Source organism: Hirundo rustica, chromosome 3 (genome assembly GCF_015227805.2).
Source record: "Hirundo rustica isolate bHirRus1 chromosome 3, bHirRus1.pri.v3, whole genome shotgun sequence".
In the NCBI taxonomy this organism is placed as follows: Eukaryota; Metazoa; Chordata; class Aves; order Passeriformes; family Hirundinidae; genus Hirundo; species Hirundo rustica.
Window position 1 is genome coordinate 71,444,835 of NC_053452.1, and position 27,270 is coordinate 71,472,104.

Genomic DNA, 27,270 nt, shown 5'->3' on the forward strand with positions numbered 1-27,270 from the left:
TTTGGTTTTCTACAAGCTGTTAGTCGAAAGGGCACGTATGATTTGGCAGACATTACTAATGTAATGTCTTATGTGCTCCTGTCAATTTCAGGGAAGATAAAATCTACAAGGATACTTAATTAAAAAAGAATGCGATGTCTGTTTTATAAATCACTGCTGCCATCTGCCCCCCAAACGCGGAGCATGGAAGCGGTCTTGTGTTTAACCAGCGTGGGAAAAAGCCTGGATCTGAATTAAACCAACTTACTGAAACAACTTTTTTTTTCTTCTTCTTCTTCTTCTTTTAAGTACAGGCTTAAGCCTAACGCAGCACCAAACACCGGCGTTTCCTACTTGGCGCTATGCACAGAAACCCGCGTTAAGGTCACATAAAGGCGGGCGGGCAGCGCTCCCACGGGTGCCGCCGGCTCCGGGCAGCGCCAGGGGCCGGAGCCTGCCGGGCCGGGCAGGGGCTGCATGCGGGTGTCGCAGCCCGTGCGTGCGAGGAGCTCCGGGCGCGTTCCCCGGCTCCGCCCGCGGGGCTGCCCCGGGCTGACCCGCGAGCGCGCCGGCGTGGGGACGGATTTACGGGATCGGTGCGCCCGGGGTCCCGGGAACTGCCGGGCGGTCCCTCCGCCGCCCCGGCCGGAGCCCGGCTCCGCCTGGGCATGACCCGGATCCCCCCCGGTTCTGTCGCAGCCCGGCGGCGGCGGGACGCGAGTGGCGGGTGGGTGTTGGGAAGGCGCGCGGGGGGGATGCGGGACCGTGTGCCCGCGCGCGGCCACGTGCTCGCCGCCACCTGCCGTGGACACGCGCCCTCCCCCGCCCCGCGCGCGCACGTGCGCGGCCCGCCGCCTGACTCTGCGGGGCACGCGGGCGCCGCGTCCACGCGAGACCGCGCGGAGCGGCCCGGCCGCGCGAGGGCCGAGGCGGGCGGCGGGGGGGGGGGAAGCGCGTTTCCTACGCGGCGGTGGCCGCCGGCGGCGAGGAGCGCCCCGTCCCCGCCGGTCCCCGGGCCCGTCACGCGGGGCCGTGTCCCCGAGCGGCGGCGGACCCGCGTGCGGGCGCGGGGTCCCGGGGAGGGTGTGTCGCGGGGCGGGCGCGTGCCCCCCCCCCCCCCCGGCAGCGGGGCCTCTGCCCGCGCGGCACCGAGCGAGCGGCGGGGCGCGCGCGGAGCGGGGGCGCGCGGGGTCTCCAGTGGGAACCGCGCGCGTTCCCAGTGGCAGCGCCGGGGAGGGCGGGGGGTGGGGAGCCAGGGGACGGGGGAGGAGCGGGCCGCTCTCCCCCCCCACCCCCGCTCCCTCCCTCCCCTGCCCCTGCCCCGGGGCGGCGGGTGGCGCTGGCCGCGGCGGGTCGGGGCTCGGTGTCCTTGTGCGGAAATGACACACGGTCCCGTCACGTCACGCGAGAGCGCAGCGCGCGGACCCTCGCACACAAAGAGCGGGGGGGGAAGCGCGGGCTCCAGCGGCGGCCGCTGCAGCCGCCCCCGTCGCCCCGGGGCTCCCGTGGCCCCGCGCGGAGCAGAGGTAAGTCTCGCTGCCGCCGCCGGCGGGGACGGGCGCCGTTCCACGCACCCCACGGCGAGCGGGGAGCGCCGCCCCGGCGGGTGGGGGAGGAACGGGGCGGGGGGGGGGGGCGCGAGCGGGGGAGGCGCGGGGCCGGCCCCTCCCCCGGCCGCCCGCGGGCCGGGGCCGCGCGGGCGGGGGGCTCTTTGTTCGCCGCTCCGAACGGTGCTGCGGCGGCGCGGGTCGCGCGCGCCCGACCCGGGTGCCTCCATCCGCGGGGCGGGGGGAGGGGGACAACGGGGAGCGGGGGAAGGGGGGGGGGGGGCAGCGGAACGGTCACGCCGCCGTCACCTCCAGCCTCACCTTAACCCCTTCCCCCCCCCGCCTCCCCCGCGCGCCGGCCACATAGATCCGCCCGGGCAGCGTTCGGACCGGAAGCACCAACCGCCGCCTCCGCCTCGGGCTCGTGGGTCTGACCGCGGAAGCGGCCGCGGCCGCGCCGCGTGCGGGGCGCGCGGGGCGTCCCTCGCCGCAGCGCCCGCCCCCGGGCGGGGCCTCGCGCCGCCGCCGCCGCGCGCGCCGCTCCCACGTGGCGGCCGCTCCGCCGCCCCTCGGTGGGCGCGGGGGGGGAGCTCCGGCCGTGAGCGCGCTGCCCGGCACCGGTACCGGCACCGCCCCGCGGCTTCCCGGGGCCACGCGTTCCCCGGGAGCCAGGGTCCCGCCCGTCCTATCGTACGCGGCGGGAGGAGCTGCGGGCGGCCGGTCGGGCGGTTGCGCTGGAATTCGTGGCGGTCCTTGCCGGGTCGCGCCCTGAGGGGCCCGGTGAAGGGCACTGCGGGGGAACGGGCCGCCCCTGGCCCGATCATCTCCCCCCAGGTCACCCGCGGCTTTCCTGCGCTGCCTCCGCCCAGATCACCGCCCGCTGCCCCTGCCCCCATCACCGCCCGCTTCCCCTGCCCCGGTCGCCCGCTGCCTCTACCCTACTTTTCCCTGCGGTGTGTCCACACAGCCCTTTGTAAATAGAAGGGAACAAACTCTGAACCAGCAGAATGCGAGCCGGCGTCAGGCCAGCAGCCATGTGACGGCTCCCACATAGCCTTGACGCAGTCCCAGAGTTTTTTTGGGTTGAAGTGTGAGTAGGGTTTGTCGCTGCCACCTATGATCATGGGTATATGCCTGACCCACGGGGCAGAGACATCTAAGCAGGAGAAGAGAAACCTTTTCCCTCTTTCTAGCTTGAAATATTTACATCTCATAAAACAAATAATTGCCTATATATGCTGGTACTTTTTTTTTTTTTTCCCCCCTCTCCTGCTAAATCAAACTCGGCATTGGACCAACTGATTTTTTATCTTTGCTAAGTATTTTCATAGTTTGGGTAAGTTCAGTGGATAAAAATAAATGTTAGTTGAATGCATTTTGGAGGAGAATTTAAACTGTCTGCACAAAGTTGAGATGGAACAGTATTTTAAAATAAAAGCAGAGTGAGAGGGGAGAGAGGAAAGCAAAATGTTTTTAATAGACCAGTGGAAAACACGTGATTGAAGAAAAGACAAATTCACACATTACTGCTGGAAATAAACCAGGTTAGTGTTTTGCTGACCCCTGCAAGATTAAATCGCTGTTTGGTAAAAGTACAGAGGACAGATTGAAAAAACTTCCGTTTTAGGCAAATTGTGAGAAAACTGAGAAGAGTGATTTGGGTTTATTTTTAAAAAATTTATTTAATCTGCATATTCAACTTAATTAAAACAAAATATGAAAGACCCAAATTAAGAACATGCCCTCTAAGTCCTACTGGAAAAATATCCTTGTTGCAGGCTGGCTTCAGTGGAGACTTGAGGCTTCATGTCCTCCACAGGGCAGCAGAAGAGGTTTTCAAACTATGTTAAGGATAGGGATTTTCAATGTCCATAAGAACAGTACTTTCAACAACATCTGCTGGTTCCTTAAAATCTTTTTCTTTGTAGTTTTAGAACTCACTATTCATGTATTTGTAGACAGAATGCTTGTAATGTTGGAGTACTGTTTTCTACAGTACTTAACACTACAAGTGTCGGTACTGGATATCAAGAACAAATTTTATTGAGAAATAATGCTGCAGCACCCTAATACCTCAAAATGAATAGAATAGAAAGCATTGCCTTTTAGTCTTTGATATACTGTCTGCTTGCATTTTGCTCTTTGCTGAGTCAAATGAGGCAGCATTCAGATATTAGTTTCTTTAAGATGGGTGGTCAGTTTCAAATAAGTTGCCTGGTTTTTGTTTGGTAGGAGTTTTTTATTAAGGGGGTTTCAGGTATTTGACTTATTCAACCCTCCGCTTCTTCAAAATTTATAAGGCCTTGTCAAAATGATGTAAAACCTAAAGTCAAATCACTGGCCCGTAGATCTGAACAAAAGGCAAACATTGAGAAAAAGAAATACATTTTCCGGCTCAGTCTTAGAGTGGTATTTATGTCTAATTTAGTTGAATTGAATTTGAATTGCATTGTTTTTTTACAAATTGGAGGAATCAAATCTACCCTGAGGATAATTGCAATATTGAAATTATTGAACCCAGTGCTACAGCTAGGAAATAAAAGATGCAGATTACTTGGCACCCAAAGCAGAATGCAGAACTCTCAGTTCTCTAGGTTTGTTTCTCAGCCCAGCAGGAGAACTTTACAAGAGACAGCATGGAAAGGAGCACACACCCTGAACAGGAGGCAGCTCCTGGGCAGCCTGAGCAGAGGGCACACGCCTCCAAGTCCTTTTTGACTCTGGGACTGTATGGCTGGGTGTTGAGAATTGTTGTTTCCTCTCATTATTTCCAACTGTTCTGTAGGAATCAGTCCTCTAAAATGTCACGAGGAGCAGAGTTCCTCACTGCTGCCAGGCACTTAGAGCAGCCCTCTGCTCATCTGCTGCGTGGAACGGGACTTCCACCTACCTTCACCAGCTTTCAGGGCTCTGGACTTCCCATGGGAAGCATTGGCTGCTTTCTGTGTTTCACCCAGTGCATGTTATGAAATATAGGGAGAGACTCGGACACAGGTAGCAGGATCTCAGACACTCAAGTATTTGCTGAGACTAATTAATCATTGTCTCTTGCTGAGAATACATATACAGTGGTTTTGATTGGCTCATAGTGTAATACCATTGCAATTTTTTGGTAAATTCCTGTTACAGGATGGTATGTGTAAGAGGAGGTGCTAATTTTGGCTGTTAAACAGCAGTTCAATATACACATCTTGTAAAATTTTGCTAGTATCATCTCCTTAAAAAATGAACAATTTTTTGGCATTCCTCTCATTTATTTAACTTTATTAGGATACCTATGCTGTAAGAGGGTGTTGTATCTTTCACCACATGCTGAAAGCTGAGGAAAATGAGCAGTTTATTCCACATATGTTATCAAACACATATTTATTGTTACTAGCAAACATGTATGTCTTAATGTTTGCCCAAAATGTAAAAGAACAGTTGATCTCTTGAGAAACAGCACTCAAAAACACTTTTCATTATGACCTGAGTTTTATATATGAAGCAATGTACCACCGTGAGGCTTTAAAGGGAATAAACTTAATACACAATGTCTCAATCCGTGTGTTTTTAATGACAATCTTGTAGTCAGTAATGAAGAATTAGGGACATTCCTGCCAACTTACATGAAGAAGCTAAAACACTTAGTGGGACGATGCGCATCCAAGAATCAACTTCTACCAATTTACCACGCATTAGTGAACTGAACAGTACAGTGTTATGTGAGGAGTTAAATTCTAAACAGCAAGCTTCTATAAAACTGATAATCATCATTATTGTTGTTGTTGTTATTTAGTATCTTGTTTAAGGTAGTGATTAATTTTCATTTATGATTACCATTAACAAGTGTGATGAAATCCGAATTGCTTTCCACATGCAGCGTGTGTACAGCTTTATACTTTCCTATGTGGTTTTCACACGATATTTTTTTCATTTGTCAGAACTTAGTATATTTGATATGGGTGTTCAAAGAGTACAGTTACTTCTTTAGTTACAAACAGCAGAATAGCAGTATTTTTTTCTGGTGGAATTTTTTCGTTCCATTTTTAAGTCAGGATGTGAAAGTGATCAGTCAGGCTTTCTTAAGAATGATTGCAAAGGCAGATAACTGCCTTTATCTTACATTATGAGCAGGATCTTTTCTCCTGGCATTTTGCTTTTATAATGGTCAAAATCATTAGAGGGATCAGGAAAGCATCCTCCAAGGCAAACACATGTAAGTAATTGTTAGGTGGTAAACAGGAGGAGAATGCACATTGTGGGAAGATTAAACTTACAAGTCACTTAGGATTCAGTTTTGGTTTGTGTATCAATAACTGGATACACCTGTATGCTACTTTTAAGTAGCAATATGTGTTATACTAGACGATAGGAGAGTGAAATACATTCCGAGTATGAGTTGCAATTTCCTCTGTTACTTACAAAATCTGTGGTACCCCCATGCTTTAAATCCGTAAGGCTTCAGCACGTATTTTGGGTAGGTGCATTTTTGGTAAATGGATTGCATGCTTCATTCAACATGCAAAAGCAGCATCAGGGTGGTTGTTAATACTAAATGCACAGAGAGAAACATTGCACAACCCTGTTTTTAAGGTGTTCTTTCATACTTTGGAACTGCCAGCACTGCCCTATGCATTGAGTTTCTCTGTTAACCATGGGTAATACCGTTTCAGTGTGGAATGTCATTACCAAAGTGATACAACAGTGCAGTTAAGTGTCATGACCTGGTACATTTTTGGAATGGAGGCAGATGTCTAAGTGAGAGTAGTCTAAGTAGGGAGTGTTAAGTCCCTTCATTGAACTGTCTTGTTCATTGCCTAGTCTGCTGAGAAGGGAGAGCAGTGCATCTGCATCTGTGGGAAGGGAATTTGTCCAAGAGTGACAGACAAGGTGTGCCAGGACCCCCTCTTCTTTCCCTACTCCCTTGGATCTGGCTGTTGACGTGGCTGCTGCTGTAGGTGTTTGGTTTGTTTTGGAATCTTTCTTCCAGAGGATTCACCAGAAAACAGGATGTAGTGCAGCATCTGTCTGTATCCCAGCAAGATAAAGCTGCCAAGGCTGGTTGCTCTGCCAGTCGCAGTTGCAGGTGTGGGCTCCCAGCTTCAGCACAGGGTGTTCACTCTTTCCTAGAACTTGCTAACAGCTATTATTAGGCTGAGGATGATAAGTATATTTATCTTACATTTTGAAAACTGTACATATAAGATTGAAATACATTTTTCTTACTCAACATGACAAGGAACAACTGTTGGATGTGTGCTTTACTGTATGTGTTTCTTACTCAATTACTTTTTCCAGTAATTTGCCCCAAGATATTTTAGACTTTTTTTTTTCACTCCAGCTTTGCTTATTCTCACAGTCTGGGCCAGAATGGTACCTCAAATCAGACTTTGACACTGCTACCTCTTTTAAAGAGGAAATAATTACTATTCATAAGTACTGATGCACAGCAAATAGTATTTTAACGATTATGAAATGTTTCATCTTTAGTGGACTTGAAACAAATAACAAAATTCTAGTTAATCTCACATATACCGGCATACATGCACAGACACTCTCAGGAACAGATACAGACTTTCCCCCTTTCCATAAATCCTGATTTTAATTCCTCCTTTCCAGCCCAAACCTTGTGCATACTCCTGAGCTGGGCCCTTTACCTCTGAATTACAAGGAAGTAACCCGGAAAAAAAAAGAAGTGAGTTGTTTTCTGACGGTTTATCAAGATGGAAGGTTAAGGTGGGCGCCCATGCTTGACTGAGGGAGCAGCTGGGGCTTTGAGGCAGGAAATCAAAGGGGCAATTGAATCCTGTCTCTCAACAGAAGCTGTTATACATTAGATGTGCGTCATTTTAATTTTTTTCAAATCTTACAAAGAAGACAGAAAGCTAGGTAAGGAAAGAGATTATTACTAAGGTGCCCAAAAATGAAAAAAGTTGGAGCTCATGCTTTTTTTGGCACCAGAGAGCTCAAGTATGGAACACAGTCTTTCTAGGCCTCATTGGTTCTGACACTGGTTTTGACTATTCACTTCTAATTGTATTCTGGCAGTTTTCAAATTAAAAAAAAAAATATCAAAACTTTGCACTCTATCTCTACTTCAAATTTGTGAAACGATATTTTGACTCAATATTGACCTGAATTCAGGGTAGCTTTGGCCTTCCCGATGTTGTTTCCTTCAGAAAGTTAACTGTTGCTTTGCTTTAATTTTCATTTTTTTTCCCACTGTTAGAGTGGCTCTTCAGATATTATCTCATTTATCTTCTCCCTTCAGTTTGATTTTATTCTCTGATAGGAATTCTTCTAAAGCATGCTTCCTATTTGAATAGTAGTAATAGCAGGAATTAGAAATTCCCTCCTCGTATATTTCCTCCTAAATGTTTCGTATTGTTCCATCCACTGCCACCTTTTAGTCTTCTCTTCTGCCTTTGTGCTCTGATACAGCGGCTTAGGATTACCTGAAAAATCATTTTGATTTCCATTTTAGAATATTCTGTAGCGGTATTGGTAGATTTGCTTACTGTCGCCTCAGGCCTTCGCAAAAACACTCCGTCTCACACTCCTTGGGCGCTGGCACGTGTTGGTCTTGTAGCACAGCCCCCAGAGCCAAGCCTAGTGCAGATGGAGAAGTGCAAGGAAGATCCAGGCAGTGATTAGCAATGTATGTGGGATATCAGAGCAAAATATGACTGTTAGTCCAGGAGAGCTTTTTGATGGTGCTGTGAGAAGTAGGCTGCTGTAGGATTTTTCATGAAGAGCTGTAGTGGCTTTGTCTAAATCTATAAATACTGTTGAGTTAGTAAGACCTGGAATTAACCCGTATCAAGTGGCTTAGAAGTTGGGGTGGGCCACTTGGTTTCATGCTGTTATGTCTCTAGAGAGTTTGCAAAAGTTTAAGTGACATGATTATAGTACTGTTACGCTGGCATAATTGATATATGGATCAATTCATAAATGCAAGTCCTGAAATAGGGAATTGCGGTGGGTAAAAGGAGTAGGTATCTGAGGGGTTTGTAATAGCTCTATATCCAAGTGACAGAGACTTATTTTTATATGTGATGATGAAGACAATCTCATGTTGTCCCCTTGAGGATGCCCTTTACAAGGCTGTATGTAAGGGGCCATGTGGAAGATCAGCATATCAAAGAGTACCTTGGCTTCAGGGGTGGCCCAGTATAAGCTGATTTTATAAATCTGTGCATCTTTTGTTTGAGTGCCACCCATTGTAAATCATAAAAACTGTAATCCAGAATGGAACCTCATAGTTACCATTACAATCATCAAATTGCCTACAAATTAAAATTCATATTTACACAGCATTCAAGTGTTTACAGAGTTTTTAAACAGTATTTTGAGATGTAAAAAAAATATTATTATTTAGGAGAGAGATACAGACTATTTTTCCCCCCACAAGTGATTCTCTTTTTCTCCCTATCTTTCTTATTAATTTCCTTATAATCCCCACTCCTGGGCTGTATGTACACTTTTTTATTGACTGGTTTTATTGACTTGCACTTGTAAAGCAATAATGTTCTGGGGCCAGGTGAGCATAATGCTGTGTGTAGAGGAGCATGAGCAGAGCGTGACAGTTTGCCAGTCACCCGCTCACCAGTTCAGAGTGTCAGTTTGCAGCTTTGTGCCTTGTAAGGGTTAGTGATATCTGATAAAGTTGTTTGCTTTGTAGATCTCCAAAGATTTAGAATATCGTTTAGGAACATATCCAGAGATTGATGTTTGCCCCCAAGTAATTTGCAAAGTTAGTTTTCAAGTAAACGGAAATATAGCTGAGTTTTTCATGTGAGAAATAACACTAGAATCATGCCAGCATAATGCATATATTTGCTTTTCCCTACAGAAAACACATTATTTGGCGGCTGACAAAGAAAAAGGATTTACTATAGATCTATGTGCATTTTTCTGCTTGAATTGATGCAATTTATATCAAAAGATCAAAGATTTTAAAATAAAAACTTATTCCAGCATGTATGTTACTATTTGTGATGAGTTTTCTTTCTGTGACGACTTTGTGTCAACCACAAGGACAATATGAAAACATTTGGCTGTAATAATAGTGATTTTGTACAGGGCAAAGACTTTAATACAGCTAATTTCCATTTATATACTGCCAAGACACTTTACAGAGAAGATTAGAACGATTCTTACTTTTTTCTGTACCAGAAAAAGACATAGGGTTTTAAATGGTTCTCTACCTGCTGTATGTTATCAACAATATAGTTTGCATGTTGACGGGTTTATAGATGGCCATGAAGGTTGTTGAAAATAACTAGTTACTACAAACATACAGCCTGGAGAGACTGGGAGTTACCTGTGGGCTGTTAACTCAATATTTCTAGATTGAAAGTAATTACAGGAGGAGATATTCCCTGATTCCAGAAGATGCTGATATTTATTTTTGTATTTTTGTTTTGTTCTTTAGTGAGATAGAAGATGAATTCAGCTGAAATCACTGATGATGAAGAAGGTAAAATATCATACTTTGTATAATTTTTGATCAGGCAAAAATACTTGTTGATTTAAAGCATTTGTCACCTAATAAAGAATGCAGTTGGATCAAGACAAATTACACTAATGTTTTTAAAAAAACTTAACTAAATTGGGCATTATCTTTGTTAGTCATTATTATTTCTGTTCTACATCCTTCCTCCCCTCCAAAAAAATTTCTTCCTCCTGCGACATTGTTTATACTTTAGAGTCTTCTTTGGAGAAGAAACTATGGTTTGCTGGAAAACTGAATGATTTGACTTTGAGGTGGCCCCAATATGCACTTACCGTAGAAGTCATAAAAAATAATGAACTTCTTCAAAACACGTTTTCATAAAAAGAAACAAACCACAGAACATTACAGTAAGGATGTCATGGTTTTCTGGAGAGGGTGCTTTATCTTTCTAATCCTTCTATTTTTTTCAGTAAAAATTCCTAAAAAAAATGTGAAAGTAGAAACAGAAAATGAAGATGAAGCTCTAGACTGCTCAGTAACTTCCAGATCTGCTGAGAAACACTCACTGGATGGTGCAGTGACTTGCCTACAGGATTCCAACAAACGGAAACAGACCTCCCTTGGCTGTGATGGCTCAGGAGGCCAGCAGGATGCCTTACCCAGCGTGAAGAAGAGACGCTTTACGCAAGAGGTGACTTCTCTATACGTGACTGTGATTTTTTGGTTCATATTTCCTAAGCTAAATTCACTGCTGCTATAAGTAGAATGCAAGTCTTTCAAGTAAATTTGCATTGGTAATGAGTTTGTTGTGGCTAATCTTAAGCCAGTTTGCACACAGCTGGGTATTCTCTAAATAACATGGGAGTGATCCTATTTATGAAGTAAAGTTATAGGTTAATTCATTTATGTGAACTATATTTTTGCTGTTCAGCAGATAGCATAGGAAGGGGCAGTGATATGGAGTAACTGGGCATGACTGATTACAGTCCCTCTCATGTCACACAATCCTTCAGCTGGATCCTGAGTGGCAGGATCAGGGCTGTAATTCTGTCTTCTGTGATAAAGATTTAATGTCAGTGAGACTAGTATAAATTAGTGCATTATTTGAAGGATAAAAACACAGGGATGCAGAAGATTTCAGCCATATCAGGACTGGAATGTATTACAGCGTCTGCTGTGGCATCTCACTTGGGACAATCCAGAGGTTTCTCTAGCCTGTGAAGGAGATGCCCAGTCTGTTCCATTATCCTGACCTTGTGTTTTGGCTCTCTAGCAGTGGCAGATCTTTAATTAATCTGTGCTGAAATTGAGCAAGTTTCTTTTTGTCCTTGTTCTTTTCAGTAGGGAGAGCAATGATCATTTCTTCCTATAAAAATCTTCTGCATGTGGGAAAATTCATGTGATGTTGTCCACCCTTGGTCCTTCCTTTCCGAGATTAAAATTCTTCTTTTCAGGTCTTCTTCAGGAGTCACCTTATATTTTTGTTCAACTTGAGAGTCCAGAAAGACTAGTGTCTGGTGTTGGATAGTCACATCTCTCCTGCCACCCTCTAAGGCAGTATAATGACCTCCTGTTTTTCACACTCAGCACTTTATTAAAATAACCTAGATTCAAATTCATCCTCTTTTGAATAACTTCAGGCCCTGGGTTATATTTAGTTTGTGACCTATCCTTATGCACGTATCCTTTTCTGCTCTTCTGCTACCTAGCCAGTTATTCCATGTTGTATTTGCACATTTCATGTCTCCTTTATAGCCATAGTTCTCTGTGATTCTTTCTCTTGACTATCATCTCTCTGACTTCATAGGGCTGCTTTTTCCCCCTGAATGCCTGTGGTAGGTAGGTTTTAATCTTATTACACGGTTTCTTTCTTTTCCTTTCTCTTTTTCTTTTTACAATTGTTTTCCTTACATTCAGATTTTTAAAAGAGCTTTATAATGGGCTCTGAACTGTGCTTGCTTTGCATTTTCCTGTTTGTCATTATTAAATTTTAAAATATAATTTGAAATTAATTATAACTTTGGATTTATAATATCAGAAGTTGACCCAGTAATAACAATGAAAATTCATTCTTGGCTGACCTCAATGAATCAGCATGTTTAGTTAAATAACCAACCAGAAATAGTCCTCAATCTTAACAGCATTTTTTAAATTAATTACTTCTCTAAAACAACCAATATGTTGTTTTAATTGATGACTTTATTAACTATTCCTATTTAAACAGTGGGAAAATCTTAATTATTTTAAAGAATGTTGTGCTTGTAGTATGTTTTTACTGCACGTCACCTAGGCATCTATCTATGATATAAACAAAGCTGTACTTCTTTTGGGCTGGCAATTATATTACTAAAATACTTTTTATCTGAAGACTTCACTTTTTTTTTTTTAAATTTTGAATGCCACTTCATAATCAGGAATTAATTTTCCGTGATTTTCTTTAAAAAAACAAAGTGTAGAAGATGGTAAGTTTTAAAGAGTTATGTGCAGGACTTTTCCATATTCCTATGTGTCTGAAAGAATCTGTCTCTTGCTCATGTATTTATGTATTCTTGACTCTTGTGTTTGAATATTATGCACTATATTCTTGCAGATATTTAGACTTTGTTTATTAAGCATAACAAAGGTCATAAATGGACTCAAGCATTTAACAACAATAACTAAGCGACTTTTAAAACTTGGCCTAGGATTCCAAGAGAGAATGTGAGACTATTTCACAATTTCTTGTATCAGTCCATGTTTTGCAAAATACTGCACTTTGCAAATGTTCATAAAATGTTTAGAACATAACTTGCTGTGCAACTGTAGTATAAAAAGCAGCTCTATCTTATATACATTGAGGCTCATAGAACAACATCTATGCTTCTTTTTTGATAGCACATTGAAACTTAAAAAGTACATCTTAAATGGCTGCAGTATTATCTGAAATTCACGGACATTTAAAGATCAGTGTTACAGAAAACTAATTAGTTAAATTGGAGAATTTACAAAAGCCATGTATTTATGGTGTGGATAGTGCCGTTCCCAGATGGAAACTACAGACAAGATAATTAAAAGCAAAATAAAAGAAAATGAGTATGTATCTGAACTAAAATATCCTTCAATATTTTTAAGGCCCAAATGTTTTGTCATCTGCTAGGAGAGCACTGGCTATGTGTTTCTGAAATGCAAATCCATCCCGCATCCAGATCCAGCCACTGGGAGCTGCATTAGTAAAGGCAGAAGTTCAGCTGCCATTGTAGTAAAGATCTGCTGTAGTTCTTAGCATGAGCTCCAGAGCACTGTGTCCAAAACTGAGACTGCAAACCTTGATGATCTTTCTGTCAAAATAAGGAATTAATGTTCTATTATACACATTCTAACATTGATTTCACCCGACTTTGTGTGTGAGGTGCGCGGTAATAGATGCTACCCTTGTATTGCCAAGTTTTATTATATAATTAATTAGGGAAAATAAACAGCAGGAGGTCAAATGAGAACTGACAGATACCTGGTGGCCCGTGGCAAGCTATTTAGTAGCAAGGTATTTAGTAGTAGAGAAGAAATTGAAAGAGTCAGCTGCTGTTTCTGAAGGAATATTTGGTATGCTCAGTTAACAGGAGTGTTAATGAAAGAGTCACTTAGGTGGTGGGTCTCACCGCTTGTGTAAGAAAGGCTTTGCTTTGTTGTTTAGAACTAAAACAGTAAAAAGCTTTGTTATTCACTTTGGCTGCCTGACTGGGGAGCAGTATTGTGCTTATTGTCAGTGTAGATTTTCATGGCCTGTTTTCAGGTGATGTCTGTGTGACAGAGAGCTCTGTTACCACCTGGAACTACTCTGTTTCTTCACTGACAAGTCCAGGTGGAGTTGCTGACAGATGTATGACAACTTCAGTTCCAGCTTAGGAGCCTGCACTTAGGTGGGGGCAATGTGGATTTCAGTCTGCTTGCAGTTCTGTCGCAGTCGCTGTTCTGGCTTTATTATGAGTAGGACTGGAGTGGGTCAGTCTTCTAAAAGGGACCTGGAAGTCAGGTGTCCTAGGCACCATAACAGCCAGGGGTTCTGCATACTGAAATACATCGCCTTGGCATCACGTTTGCATTTGATCATCTCTCCACACAGCTTTGGATGTGCAAACACAAGGTTTTGTGTGTAGGGTAAAGTGATGTGAGAGAGAGCAGAACTTGGAAGCAGCTTCCAGAAGTTTAATTGAATGCTGGTTTCTAAACTTGGAGTGGAAACCAACTTGTTCTTTCTGAGTCTCCTTTGAGTATATATTGCATTAGAAATTAAAAAATAATTAGATTTAATTTGTCACTGCAGTAAGCAGATTCCAAGTGTGAGTACACATAGGGACCGCATTGATTTCATGAGTTACGGTTCTGTTTCTTAAGAAAGAAATCTTAATTCAAGTTCTTCACTGTAGGACATAGTGGAGTCTTCACTAGAATTTCAAATTTCTTGTGGTTCTCAGCTCAGACCTGAAGTCTGTGTTTCATTTGTTTTAATACTTGAATACGAATTCTGTAGTTTTTTATCTAATTAGTGTTTTATAGAACAACCCAAGAAAATTGTTTCAGTATGGAAGCATTTACAAATCTGGGAGTGTTTTCTCATGTTTGAATTCTGTGTGTTAGATTTTGATTCTGTTGTATCTGCTTAACTTAAAAAAATTATTTGCAATATCCACGTGTTTGCAAAAAAAACCCCCAGATTACCTGGGCCCTGCATGTCTGCTGTGGGATGATGCAAATACTTGGTGCCAATTTCAAGCAATAAGGAATAATTACAAATAATTGAGAACATGAAGTCCTTAAGAATTCATTACTGGTTTTATATTATTTATAAATTATATTCATTTATATAGTTTAAATAATTTAGAAAGTTAGAAATCCATGAGTCTAATCTTCCTTGCCTTTCAGAAATAAAGAAATCTTCTGTTAGGCTTCCTTTTTAAAAAGATATAGTGCCAAGGTACTTTACACTTTTCTTATAATTTAAATTAAATACCTTTTAAAAATCAAGTAATTTCTAGATTTGTTTAGCAATTCTACACCATTATAAAGATTTTTTTAAAATATGTATATAAACCTTTCATATCAGAAAAAAGAGAATAAGCATATTTTTTGTGGTTTATAGCCTTTGTGACATTTTCAAAAGCTAACCTAAAGTGAGTGCTGGAATGTTAAATGCAGTTGTTGGAGGCAATGGCAAGGTCACAGGACTAGGAGTCAGAAAATCTAGATGCTATTCTTGGCTCTGTTGCTGACTTGTTGCCACCCAAATTCTCTACAGCCCAAGATCCTCATAGGCAAGGTGAAGCCTAATGATACTTAATTTGGGGGAGTAATTAGAGCTCTGTGGGCAGAGAGTACTAGGAATTATTGCTGCATTTCTATTTAATGGAGAAAACCGTGAGCCAAAAAAAGGAAAATAAAAAGGAAACCTAAATAATACTTTACTGTATTTTTATTTTTCTTAGTGGATTTATTAATTGTTATTATTTAACACAAGTCCCCTGGAGAAAATTTTACTTTGCATATTTATGTAACAATGCCTGCTTAAGGAGCACATATTTATAGCTAATATCTTTAAGGCAGTCTTACTAATACAGTATTTATTCATTTGAAGGGCTCCCTTTCAAACATGAGGAACAGAGATGCTGGCTCACCCACTCAGGTAAATGCAGAGCAGCCAAACAAGAACAAGAATTCCAATGTGACATGGCTCTGCGAAGAAGAATCCTTCAGTGATGTAATCACTCCGTCTTATAAAAAACCCCTCTATGGCATCTCACACAAAATCACAGAGAAGAAGAACCCACCAGGAGCAGAGCAGTTTGCTTCTTACGAGTTGTTTGAAAAAATCAACCCCAACAGTCCCTCGCAAATTCGGACTTTGAACGATCAACGCAAGAGAGACTCGGCCACAGCCATTGCAGTAGCAGCAGCCACAGCAGATTCAGAACCAAATATATATTCTTTGATACAGAAAATGTTTTACACGCTGAACACCCTCAATACCAATATGACTCAGCTTCACAGCAAAGTTGACCTGTTGTCTCTGGAGGTTAGCAGAATTAAAAAGCAAGTCAGTCCAGCAGAGTCTGTTGCTGACTTCAAGCCTCCCCCGGAGTACCAGCTGACTTCTACGGAACTCAAACAAATCATGGATCAAAGCACATCGGGCGGAGACCTGGCTTGCCGGTTGCTCGTGCAGCTCTTTCCAGAGCTCTTCAGTGATGATGAGTTCGGCAGGAGCTGCAGTGCGTGTGGCTTTCTCAACAAAAGGAAACTTGAATCTCTTCATCTGCAGCTTATTCGTAACTATGTGGAAGTTTGTTATCCTTCTGTGAAGAATACAGCTGTGTGGCAGTTGGAGTGTTTGCCTCAAGTCAATGATTTTTTCAATAGATTTTGGGCTCAAAGGGAAATGGAAAACAGTCAGCAGAATGTGCAATCATCCAGTTTTTATGAGACTGAGCAGGTTGAATCCTCTCATTTTATGGAGGATAAAGAGCAGGAAGAAGCTTTGTCCTTGGACAGGAGTAATGTCATTGCCTCAGATTACATGCTGGATGCTCAGGATCTCAATGAATTTTTAGATGAAGCTTCTTCACCGGGGGAGTTTTCTGTTTTTTTGTTACACAGACTGTTTCCAGAACTCTTTGACCACAGAAAATTAGCTGAAAGGTACAGCTGCTTTGGAGACTCTGGAAAACAACTGCTGGATCCTCATAGGCTTCAAATAATCCGTAGGTACACTGAAATTTACTTTCCAGACGTGCAAGAAGAAGAAGCCTGGTTGCAGCAGTGTGTTCAGCGAATAAATGATGAGCTTGAAAGTACGTATATGGATGGAAGCGAATGTGACCAGATGAGAGACGACTGTTACGATTCTTCTAGTTTACCAGATGATGTATCAATCATAAAAGTGGAGGACAGTTTTGAATATGAAAAGCCTGGCAGAAGGTCAAAAAAAATTTGGCTTGTACCCATAGATTTTGACAAACTTGACTTTCCTCCTCCTGATTTTGATGTCCCTGTCCCAGATTACCTATTGAACAAAGAACAGATTAAAAGCATATATGAAAGCAGTCTTTCTATAGGCAACTTTGCCTCTCGATTGCTTGTTCTCTTATTTCCTGAACTATTTACTCATGAAAACTTACGGAAGCAATACAACTGTAGCGGATCTTTAGGCAAGAAACAGCTCGACCCCACTAGAATTAAATTAATTCGGCATTATGTGCAGATACTGTACCCTAGAGCAAAGAATGACAGAGTGTGGACATTGGAGTTTGTTGGGAAGCTTGATGAGAGGTGTCGACGAAGAGACACGGAGCAAAGGCGCTCGTACCAACAGCAACGGAAAATCCACGTGCCAGGGCCCGACAGGAGGGAATTTCTCACCTATGCAATAAACCCTGAGAGATTTCGTGAAGAATTTGAAGGGCCGCCACTGCCACCAGAAAGAAGTAGCAAGGATTTTTGCAAGATACCACTTGATGAACTTGTTGTTCCTAATCCAGACTTCCCTGTGCCTTCTCTGTATTTGCTGTCTGATAAGGAGATAAGAGAGATAGTGCAGCAGAGCCTGTCGGTCGGCAACTTTGCTGCCAGGCTTCTCGTAAGACTCTTTCCTGAACTCTTTACTCCGGAGAATCTGAGACTGCAGTACAACCATTCAGGTGCTTGTAATAAAAAACAGCTTGATCCCATCAGACTGCGACTGATCCGTCATTATGTGGAGGCAGTTTATCCTGTGGAGAAAATGGAAGAAGTGTGGCATTATGAATGTATACCAAGCATTGATGAAAGGTGCCGGCGTCCTAACAGAAAAAAGTGTGATATACTGAAAAAAGCTAAGAAAGCAAAAAAAGTGACAGGCTCTTTAAACTGCTAAGACTTTGACCACTAAGTTATTGTCAAGGGTATGCTTTGGTTTAGACTGAAGGGCCTGTCGGGAGCTGAGGGTTCTCAGCACGTGGGACAGTCAGGCACTAAATCTGTAGCGTTTCAGTGTGTGTGTTGTATTTCTGTTGGCACCGCAGCAGTGGGAAGTGGCTGACTACATTTGTACATGGGTAAGGACCATCAGTGACAGCTATCAATGACTCGCTAAGAGCATGATATTCACTGGTGCAAGTACATGTATTGAAACTATTGCTCCACTCCCCATTTCTGCATCTTTCTTTTCTATCACTTTCTAATAATAAAGAATTCTTTTTTTAATGGTTGTGCTCTTCAAGAGCAGTTTTTCATTATACCGTTATAAACAGTATTTTTAATTCATTTGGATTTTGAAATACGTAGACTAAGTTTAATTTAAATTTGGAAGTGCCATTTTCATTGGAAATCATTGGAATATTAGGCTTTGCTTCTACAGTAACTGCAGCTTCACACTTGTTTTGTTCTTCATGATATTGAGGTACTGAAAGTTACAATACTGTGTCAAAGAGTGGCTAAGAATGGTGTCATTTGCATTTTTGATTGAGGCATTGGTTTTTTTTCTAAAATCAAGAATTTCCTGTTGAAGATTTGAGATGTGGGCATAGACACCATGTGAATGTTTTGGGGTTCTTTTCCCGTATTGACACCACAAGCTTTATTCTGCCCCTGTGAGTTCTGTTATTGTTTTGTCCAGTGTAACTGCTGGAGTGACTGAGGATTGCTCATTTTGAGTAAAGGCAGCAGAACAGACCCAAGCCTATACCCATGGAATGTCTTCCTGTCACCTGCTTGCCACCCTGTTTGTAAAACAGCAAAAGCAGCATCAGCATCAAAAAGACCTGAAACAAGAAGTTAAAAATTTTTAGACTTTACTTTCCATCAAAATCATGATTCCAAAGGTTTCCAGCATTGATGCTGAATTGCATACATAAAAGGTATGTGCAAAGATTGGTTTTGTGGTGAAATCCAGTGTTTCAGGGTCCCGGCATGTGAGCTGTGGTAATGTAACTCATTCTTTCCATGAATGCAGCAGCATCTGGATATTTTGGGTGTAGGGATACGGACCTCCCTCACTTTGCCAAATTGTTTTCATGTAATTAGTAGCTATTTGGAGACATAACTGTGTATGTATAACTTAGGTTCGTATGGTCAAGTTTGCATCATTAATATGTTCAGGTGTAACAAAGACATCCCAGAACCCAGTATCAATTTGCTGTATGACTTGTCACTGGAGAGTGCTACTTTAAAACTAGTTTTCTCTTTCTTTTTAAAAAAATTCAATACTGATAGAAATGGTGAGAGAGAGTCAAATATGGATTCTTAATACAGTAAAGACAGTGGTTGCCTACAGAGCATCACTGGAACACCTTGGAGCAATTGTTGATGTTCTCTGTGGTCCTTTTCTGTTGTTTACTTAGATGGGTCATAGCAAATTTTAAGTCGGTTCCAGTGTAATTTTCTATTTTAGCATTTGTAAGGAAGTACAAAATATTTGATACTTTTACTTCAGGTTTTTAGAATTTATTGTTCTTAGACTCATATTGATCCCTTTAAAAGGAAAACTATGTTTTTTCCTGATGGCAAGAACTAGTAAACGTATTGTGTTAAACTGGGAGTAAATCTTAGTTAGTAGCATTTGCTCATTTTGCCCATATGCTAGAAACATTCTCAGAGAATGTATGAAGTAAGTAATGAATGTAATAAATAACACATTGATACTGTTTATATCCATTTAAATGTTTCCTGTTGGTTTAAGTAATACCAGACCATACTCAAAATGGATATCAGAGCAAATACGGCTATAATAAATTGAAATCATTTTACCAAAGATAAAGAACTGATACCACAATGTCTGCATCTGTTCATTTTACTGCATAAATTTGTCAAATTGAATGTATCAGAAACCAAGACTCACTTGTCATTGTATGCTACCTAGAAACTCTGTGAATTTTTTTTTTTTTTACATGCACTTTTATGGGATATATAAAATAACAGAAGATCTTAACGGCTGTTTAATTTGTGGTTGCAAATGGCTGGCCAAAAGGTAAGAAATACAATTTTATTTTCTTATCTTAATGTCATGCATTTCACCACTTAGTGATGTCAAAGCTCCCAGAAGAATTCAATATGTATTGAACTTTTTTACAAGGGATAGGTGTTACTAGCTAGCATTCAAGTTTGAGACATACTGGCTTTTACTGTAGATGTTGATATTAAGTCAAAAAATCAGTCAATTGATGTTATCTAAAAAGTAGTGAAAAAACCAGTTTGACAACTTTGACCATAAAAATGATAATTTTTGAAACTGGGTATAAAAATATTTTTGTTGTGTTTTTTTCTCTTATTGCTGTGTACATTCCTTTTGTCCAACTCTTCACAACCCTTTCATGATTCATTTGATTGTATGATTTATAACTCATATCAAGAAAATACAGACTTATAAATAGTGGCATAGTTCACTAACAAAAGCTCTTGGCAGTGCATCTGAAGTACAGCCACTTCATCCAGTTGGTCAGTCTTGTAAATATATTAAAGGTATATTATTTTCATACAAGAGGAATGTTGTCTGGTGATTGTTCAGGTACAAGCAGGATTTTTTTCCTGTAAAATCTCTTGCTGAGGTCTGAGATAACCTTAGCTATTCAGACAAATACATAAAAATTCAATACATTCAGACAAATACAGTTTGCTGCAGCCATTTAAAAAGATTTTTCCGTCTTTCAGCCTTCTCCTGTTTAAAGGAATAAATGTATAATTTTGAAAGTGAAACTGTGATAGGAGAGTTGCTACGTATTTATTGAAGTGTTGGGCACATACATAGTCGTGCACACTGACTTCCTATGGATAAGCATTACTTTCTACCTACCGAGTGACGGTGGGTATCAAGTGTCTCTGCTTCTTACAGTGTAAATAGATCAGCTTTCAATAAGTATTGAATAGCCCATTTCTAAGCTTTCTAAAAGAAGCAGTGTAGTATGTATCATAATTCTTTATTTTTGTATCTTATGCATTTTCTACAACTTAAAAATTTCCTTATAGAAGTTCTGTAAAAAAAAATGTAAAACAGCACATCAAAAGGGAGGTGAAGTATACCTCAGTTTATTGCCTGTTAAGTGTATTCAGGTGACAGAATCAACAACAAATGTGTTGGCAAATGAGAAAAATCTTTACTTGAAATCACTGTGTTAGGCTGATGCAGTACAGCCAACAGTGTTTCATGTTCTAAGAAATGTTTGTGACTTGCTAAATTATCTTCAGCGTGCATGGAATGTATTTCTAGGTACATTTTTAAAACCTGTCATTTGCCTCTTTTCAATTAGTTTGAAGTTTATGTTGTAGCAGTGAGAAACAGAATTGTGTGCTCAAAGCTCTACAAAGGCACACCAGGTCTACTTGCATACTGGAACGGGCTAAGATGAATTCCACACCCCCAAGAAGCCCAGAAAATAATGTACAGGGTTTATTTATAATTTATTTTCATTCAGATTTTGTTTTGCTGATTAAAGTGATGTGGAACAGCTGGAAAATTCAATGTCTTAAATTTGCCTTGAGGACAGGGCATAAATTGACAAGTGTTCTTACTTACAAAAGTACATTTTAGTTGATTGCACTTAAAATTTATGGAAGAACAAATGTAGCAGGTTTTTCTGAGTAAATGAAACAAACTCCATCGCTGTCGTTGCAAACATTTCTTTACTGCTTTGGTTTGACTTTCTGGTTTTTTTTTTCCATTATTACTGCAAGTCAGCACCAGTGAAATTACAGATTTTTCCTCAGAAACATTCTGAAGGTATCCTTTTTAATGTGCCTGAAGCTGATAAAAACAAATAGATGAAGTTATGGTTTAGTTTCCTCTTAATTCTCTCTTAAAATTGACTTCGCTAAAAAAGGCAGAACAAGCAAGAAATACACATTTGTCTTCATTCTTTCTTACCTATTTTTTGTTGTAGTAAATGTTAAGACAGATACATTTTTAGTGGTAATAGTTCTTTCAAATCCTCATTTTGCTCTAAAATTCATTCATCTAAACTTCTCACTGGTAGTAATAGTCTTAATTTCATATAGAAGTGTCTCACAGAATACATAATACCTGTCTTTGTCAGAGCTCACATAAATCTTGTTCTGAGAGGTCATTTCTCCTGCAGCAGAGTGCGAGCTGAAGGAGCTGCCCTGGTTTTGCCAGTACCAGGGCTGGAAGCAGGTGACTTCTAACAAAACCAGACTTCCATCACATTCATGTTTTCCTTGTACTTCATCTGACTGTCAGGAGATTAGCCCTTACACTGTATTATTTTTACCCACTATATTCCTTTTCATTTTTGCCATCTTCTGGATGCTGTAATTTCTAGCTAATGGCCATGAAAGCCTGTGACATGAGCAGACCACTTGCTTTCTCTATTTCCTGGTCTGTTCTGTCGTGGGACTGTGGTCCCCACTGAGCATTTTTCTCTGATTGCAATTCAGAAGGAAGAACTTCAATTCCTGTGCGAAAGGAAAAACTATAATAGAAGAGAAATAAAGCTGTTCTTTTCCCAGTTCTCCCCTTTCTTACCCATACCTCAAGATGAAACTTAATAGAGCAATTTTTAGCTATGTTTTCCTTAATTTCTGTTTTAGAATTTAGTGAAACTGACTTCCCAGTCATAAAACAGGTGAAATCACTACATGTCCAATCACACTAGAATTGATGTTAATAGATGGAAATAAATTATTACCGGATATTGGAGGAAGATCAACTAATTTATATCTATACACGCAGAACACACACAAATGTCAAGTAATCACTCCCAATTTCCTTCACAAATTTCATTATAGCAAAGCAACTGTTTGTCCTTGTTTCCAGAGGCATTTTGTAGTCTTGTTTGTTAGTGCTCACTTTTCTGGAAGGCAAAACATTCCTTTAATCGTTACACTTTGAGGAATGTCCCGCTTAGGTTAGCTCATATGGTGGCGTGTTAGCGAGGTCTGCAAATGTTTCCTGTGAGAAGAAAATCCTAAGGTAACTGTCAGCACTGGGAATAAGTCACTTGGTAGGATTGCATCATACATTTGAAATCTGACCCCTTGTATAAAACCAAGAGTTTGGTGTTACATCATGTAATGATGTCCCTCGTCTCTTGCTCCCTATTTCTCTTTATTACAAGAGTTCAAACGAAGGAGGGTCTCGCTTCCTGTAATCCTTGTCTGTATGAAGAAGCACTGTAAACCAATAGATTTGAGCTTGAGTAGTGCTCAGATGTGCATGGCTCACATGCATCCCTTTGCATTCCTTCCCCTTCCATGCTGAGCACTGTAATTTGGTAGGTGCTGAAGGCAGACTGTCCTGACACGCCATTACAGGAAAAAAACAACCAACCCCAAGATACGAAAAAACCAAACCAATCAACCAACAAAACCCCAAACCCAACTCCCCACCAGAAACCTTTTGGTGCTTTTCTCTTCTTTTTTTTATATATATATAGCTTATTTTCTGTGACCAGAGGGGTTGGGGAATACACCCTGCCTCTCTCTGTAGGCAGCACTACTCAGAACCTATTTAGGAGTGTCAGTATGTGCCTGCTTTAGTTGCCAAGGCTCTCTTCTGCCAGACCCGCGTCCAACTCCTGTGGGAGCAGTTCCCCGCTATTCCTCACAGGGCTCTCTATCCTATGCCCTGCTCCATAATGCAGACTGGCCCACGTGCAGCAGATTCTGCAGCTGTGTAGCACTGCTCCTGCAGCAGGTAAGACACACAAAGCTGCCAGGTAATGCTGCAGGCTGTGCCAGGGACAATGGGATCCTCCACCCACAGTCTGACAATGCCTGCCTCTTATGGGACCAGGCAAAGTCATCTGCATCGGATCATCCGTCTGTGCAAGGGCGGGCAGGCTGGACATTCCAGGTCCATGCCTTGACATCCAGCATGGTTGGGTTTGCCTGTGATTAATGCAGAGGTGGCTTGCACAGCACAGTCATCTGGGCAACCTCCTATGAACTTGTCAGTCACTTCTCAAGATGTCCACACCTCCCCTTTCCACCTCTCAGCAGTATCTCCATGAAGAAGCCCTTTCATATAGTTCCTCCACCACACAGAGTGGTCGATTCCCAGATCAGTTTATGTGTGCTTTGCATGGCCCCTGAAAGGCCAACAAAAACTGGATGTGGCTTGCCTCTTCCTACATTCCCAAAACACATGCTGCCCCTGCCTACCATTCTTTGGGTCATAGTTTTAGCTCACATGATGTTTAAAGGCTGCAGAAACAAGTGCAACCTGGTTAGCAGTGTCTGACCCCAATAAAAAGGTCTGATCAGTAGAGAAGCATTTGTCCAGGACAGATCAATGTAGCCAAGCGGAACCGCTACTCACCTTCCTGCTGTCATAGTTTTCCTCTGAGATCACCCTGCCTTGTGACTGAAGCTTTCTATTTTGAAGCACATGGGTACAGTTCCCTCTCCAACCATTTCAATCCTGAAACCACAGAGGGCTGTCTCACGCATCACAAGACTCCTTAGGAAGTCTGCCTTTCTTTTCCTTAGCTCGTACCACTGGTGGATTAACACCTAAAACTTACGAAAGCCTGTTTCTACCTTCCACTGTCAGTTGACCTGGTTTTGGTGGCAGCCATAGAATCACAGAATGATTTGAGCTGGACAGGACCTCTAAAGATCATCTAGTTCCAGCTCCTTGCCATGGGCAGGGACACCTTCCACCAGACTAGATGCTAAAAACCCCATCCAACCTGGTCTTGAAGACTTCCAGGGATGAGGGAACCCCAATTTCTTTGGACAACTTGTTTCAGTGTCTCACCACCTTCAACATTAAAAAAAAAAAAAAAAAAAATCCTATAAAAATTAATATATCCAATGTAAATCTATCCTCTTTCAGTTTAAAACCAGTGTCCCTTGTCCTGTCACTACAGGCTCTAGTGAAAAGTCACTGTCATCATTAGGAACAGGCTGTTTTGATTGCTTGTGCTCTTATCTTCTTTAGTTTCCAAAAGGCTTTTCCAGAAGTCAAAAATTTAACTTTTTGATGTAATACTGTATTTATATTCTGTCCAATTCAATAAATTACCCTGCTAAGTGCTATTTCTTATGTTAATAGCTCTCTGGGATGCCAGGATGCTCTGCTCATCTTGGATGCCAGGATGGTGTTGACTTTTTTGTTGTTGTTAGAGTTTTTATCCTGCACAGACCAGATCCTTTCAGAAAGTTAATTTCTTCACATCCATACCTTAGCTATTCCCAAGCCCCAGCGTATTCCTGGCATTTTTTGAGCGGGGTCTTCCTCTGTTCCTGCATGCTCTGGTGTAAGCTGCTACTGGTGGAGGTGACAGGTGGTGTGTACATGCTGACAAGCATTTGACAGGTTGCTGACCAGCAGCTGGAGCTCACTGACACATTACAACACACCTCTCTACTTGTTTCTCTCAGCACCCCTGGAGATTATGGCAGCCACTTAGAATAGCAAGAATAAGTGGAATTGGGGAACAGAGGATGTATCTTATTTAATTCCATAGCAGTTGGTGCAAGCTCCAACAGAGTGGTGACAGCAATGCCCACAATGAAAGTACAGGCCTGCTGCCTGCTGTCTTCGTCTGGGTGCTTGCTCTGCAGAGTCCCTTCACTTCTGCAGAGTAAGGATCACCAAAATCCCCTAGGGAAGCTTTCCAAGATCATGTCCTCTTAAGAACCATTTTTTTTAAAAGGTCACTATGACTGTAAATCAACAGCTAGACATGTATCTGCATCTTTAAACATCTACACAATCAGGAAAAAAAAAAAGAAACAACACCAAACCATGCAAAACAAAATGAAAAGCTAAAATCCAACCCAACTAAAAACAAAACTAAACAGAAAACAAACAACAGCAACAACAACAACAAAATACCAACAAAACCCAAACCAACAAAACAAAACCAAAACAGCACACATTTCAGCTATGCCTGAAGAAAGCAAGAAATTATTTTAAATCCTTCACACAGCAGCCATCACTTTGAGGCTATGGAGAGGTACACCCTGCTTAAACACAGCTATTGAGTAGCTGTTGGCATGAATGAAAAAGTGTCCTGGAAAATCCTGCTGCCTCTTCAGGGCTATCTGTCCTTCTGGGATCTCCAGACTAGACTCGGAGCAGACCCAGACTGGATGAACAGTAGCTAATTTCTCCTACTGGCCAGCTTTACTGCAGACACACACCTGGGTGTGGCTGTCTAAACATATATAAACAACAAAAAATCTGCACGCTTCACAGTTCTTCCAACAAGTTCTGTTGGAGGAAGCACGTGTTTAATGCACGTCACCAGTGCAAGTGGTTATTCCTGAGATGCCTGTCCTAAGTGACTGTATTTTCCTGAATTAATACAGACGTGAGCTTCTCACACCAGTATGGTCTGACCTTTACTCAGCTCCTTAAAATGCCTAAGTATTAAATAAACACCTAAATGCCACAATGAAATTAATACATGACAATCTGAGATTTCATCTTCCTCTGCATTGTTAGTTGAACAGTAAAAATCAGCGGTACTACGAAGAGCTCCTCACTGATCTGTCTTCTCCATGAGAGCAGAGTATCACTGCCATGATTTACTCATAACTTCCTGACACACCTGGTGAGACTGGCCTGGCTAAACAGAGAGCTTTGGCTGGAACTCTCTGTGATAAAGCAACCTCCTCAATGGATGAGGGAAAGGCTGTGGATGTTGTCTACTTGGACTTTAGTAAAGCTTTTGACAACATTTTCCACAGCATTCTCTTCAAGAAACTGGCTACTTACGGGCTGGACAGGGGCACTGTTCACTGAGTAAAAGCCTGTCTGGATGTCTGGGTCCAGAGAGTGATGGGGAATGGGGATGGTCTCCTCTCCCAGGCAACAACTGATTTGACAAGAGGAAATAGCCTCAAGTTGCAACAGGTGAGTTTTAGATGGGACATTGGGAAGATTTTTTCACTGAAAGGGTTGTCAAGCAATTGACCACGCTGCCCAGGGAAGTGGTGGAGTCACCATCCCTGGAGGTATTTAAATGGCACGAACATGTGGCACTTAGAGACAGGATTGAGTGACGGGCTTGGCAGTGCTGGGTTAATAGCTGGACTCAATGATCTTGTCTTTTCAACATGAACTATGCTATGATTCTCTGTCACCATGAAGTTTTCCTGCTTAGAAATATGCCACTGCAATCAGTATTCTGCTGTATTCTTGGTATAGCAGCAGCATATGTAAGCATAGTGTTGGTACTGTTAACCTTTAATTAAGATTAAATAATGAAAAAGGAAGCAGTTTTACATAATTGAGGGCTTTAGCCCTATTTTATGAATATAGAGATAAAGCCTTTTTGCTTGACATGATGTCAGCTTTAATGTAACCTTTCTGATTAACAAAATTAGACAGCAATTAAA

The 27,270-nt window shown here is 42.0% G+C and overlaps 2 protein-coding genes across 3 annotated transcripts; both read left to right on the plus strand.

The window, feature by feature from the left end:
- Positions 1-637: 637 nt before the first annotated feature.
- BEND3 (BEN domain containing 3) lies at positions 638-20,441 on the plus strand. Of its 2 annotated transcripts, none has more exons than XM_040059375.2 (4): positions 638-706; positions 9,943-9,987; positions 10,434-10,654; positions 15,572-20,441. In XM_040059375.2, the coding sequence occupies exons 2-4, from the start codon at positions 9,954-9,956 to the stop codon at positions 17,843-17,845; spliced, it is 2,529 nt and encodes an 842-aa protein (XP_039915309.1). In that variant the 5' UTR covers positions 638-706; positions 9,943-9,953; the 3' UTR covers positions 17,846-20,441. The 2 variants fall into 2 exon arrangements, with proteins under 2 accessions (XP_039915309.1, XP_039915308.1); XM_040059374.1 differs by lacking the exon at positions 638-706 and adding an exon at positions 1,354-1,505.
- Positions 648-2,507, plus strand: LOC120750032 (collagen alpha-1(III) chain-like). The gene has a single exon (XM_040058148.1). The coding sequence runs from the start codon at positions 648-650 to the stop codon at positions 2,505-2,507; it is 1,860 nt and encodes a 619-aa protein (XP_039914082.1).
- Positions 20,442-27,270: the final 6,829 nt, after the last annotated feature.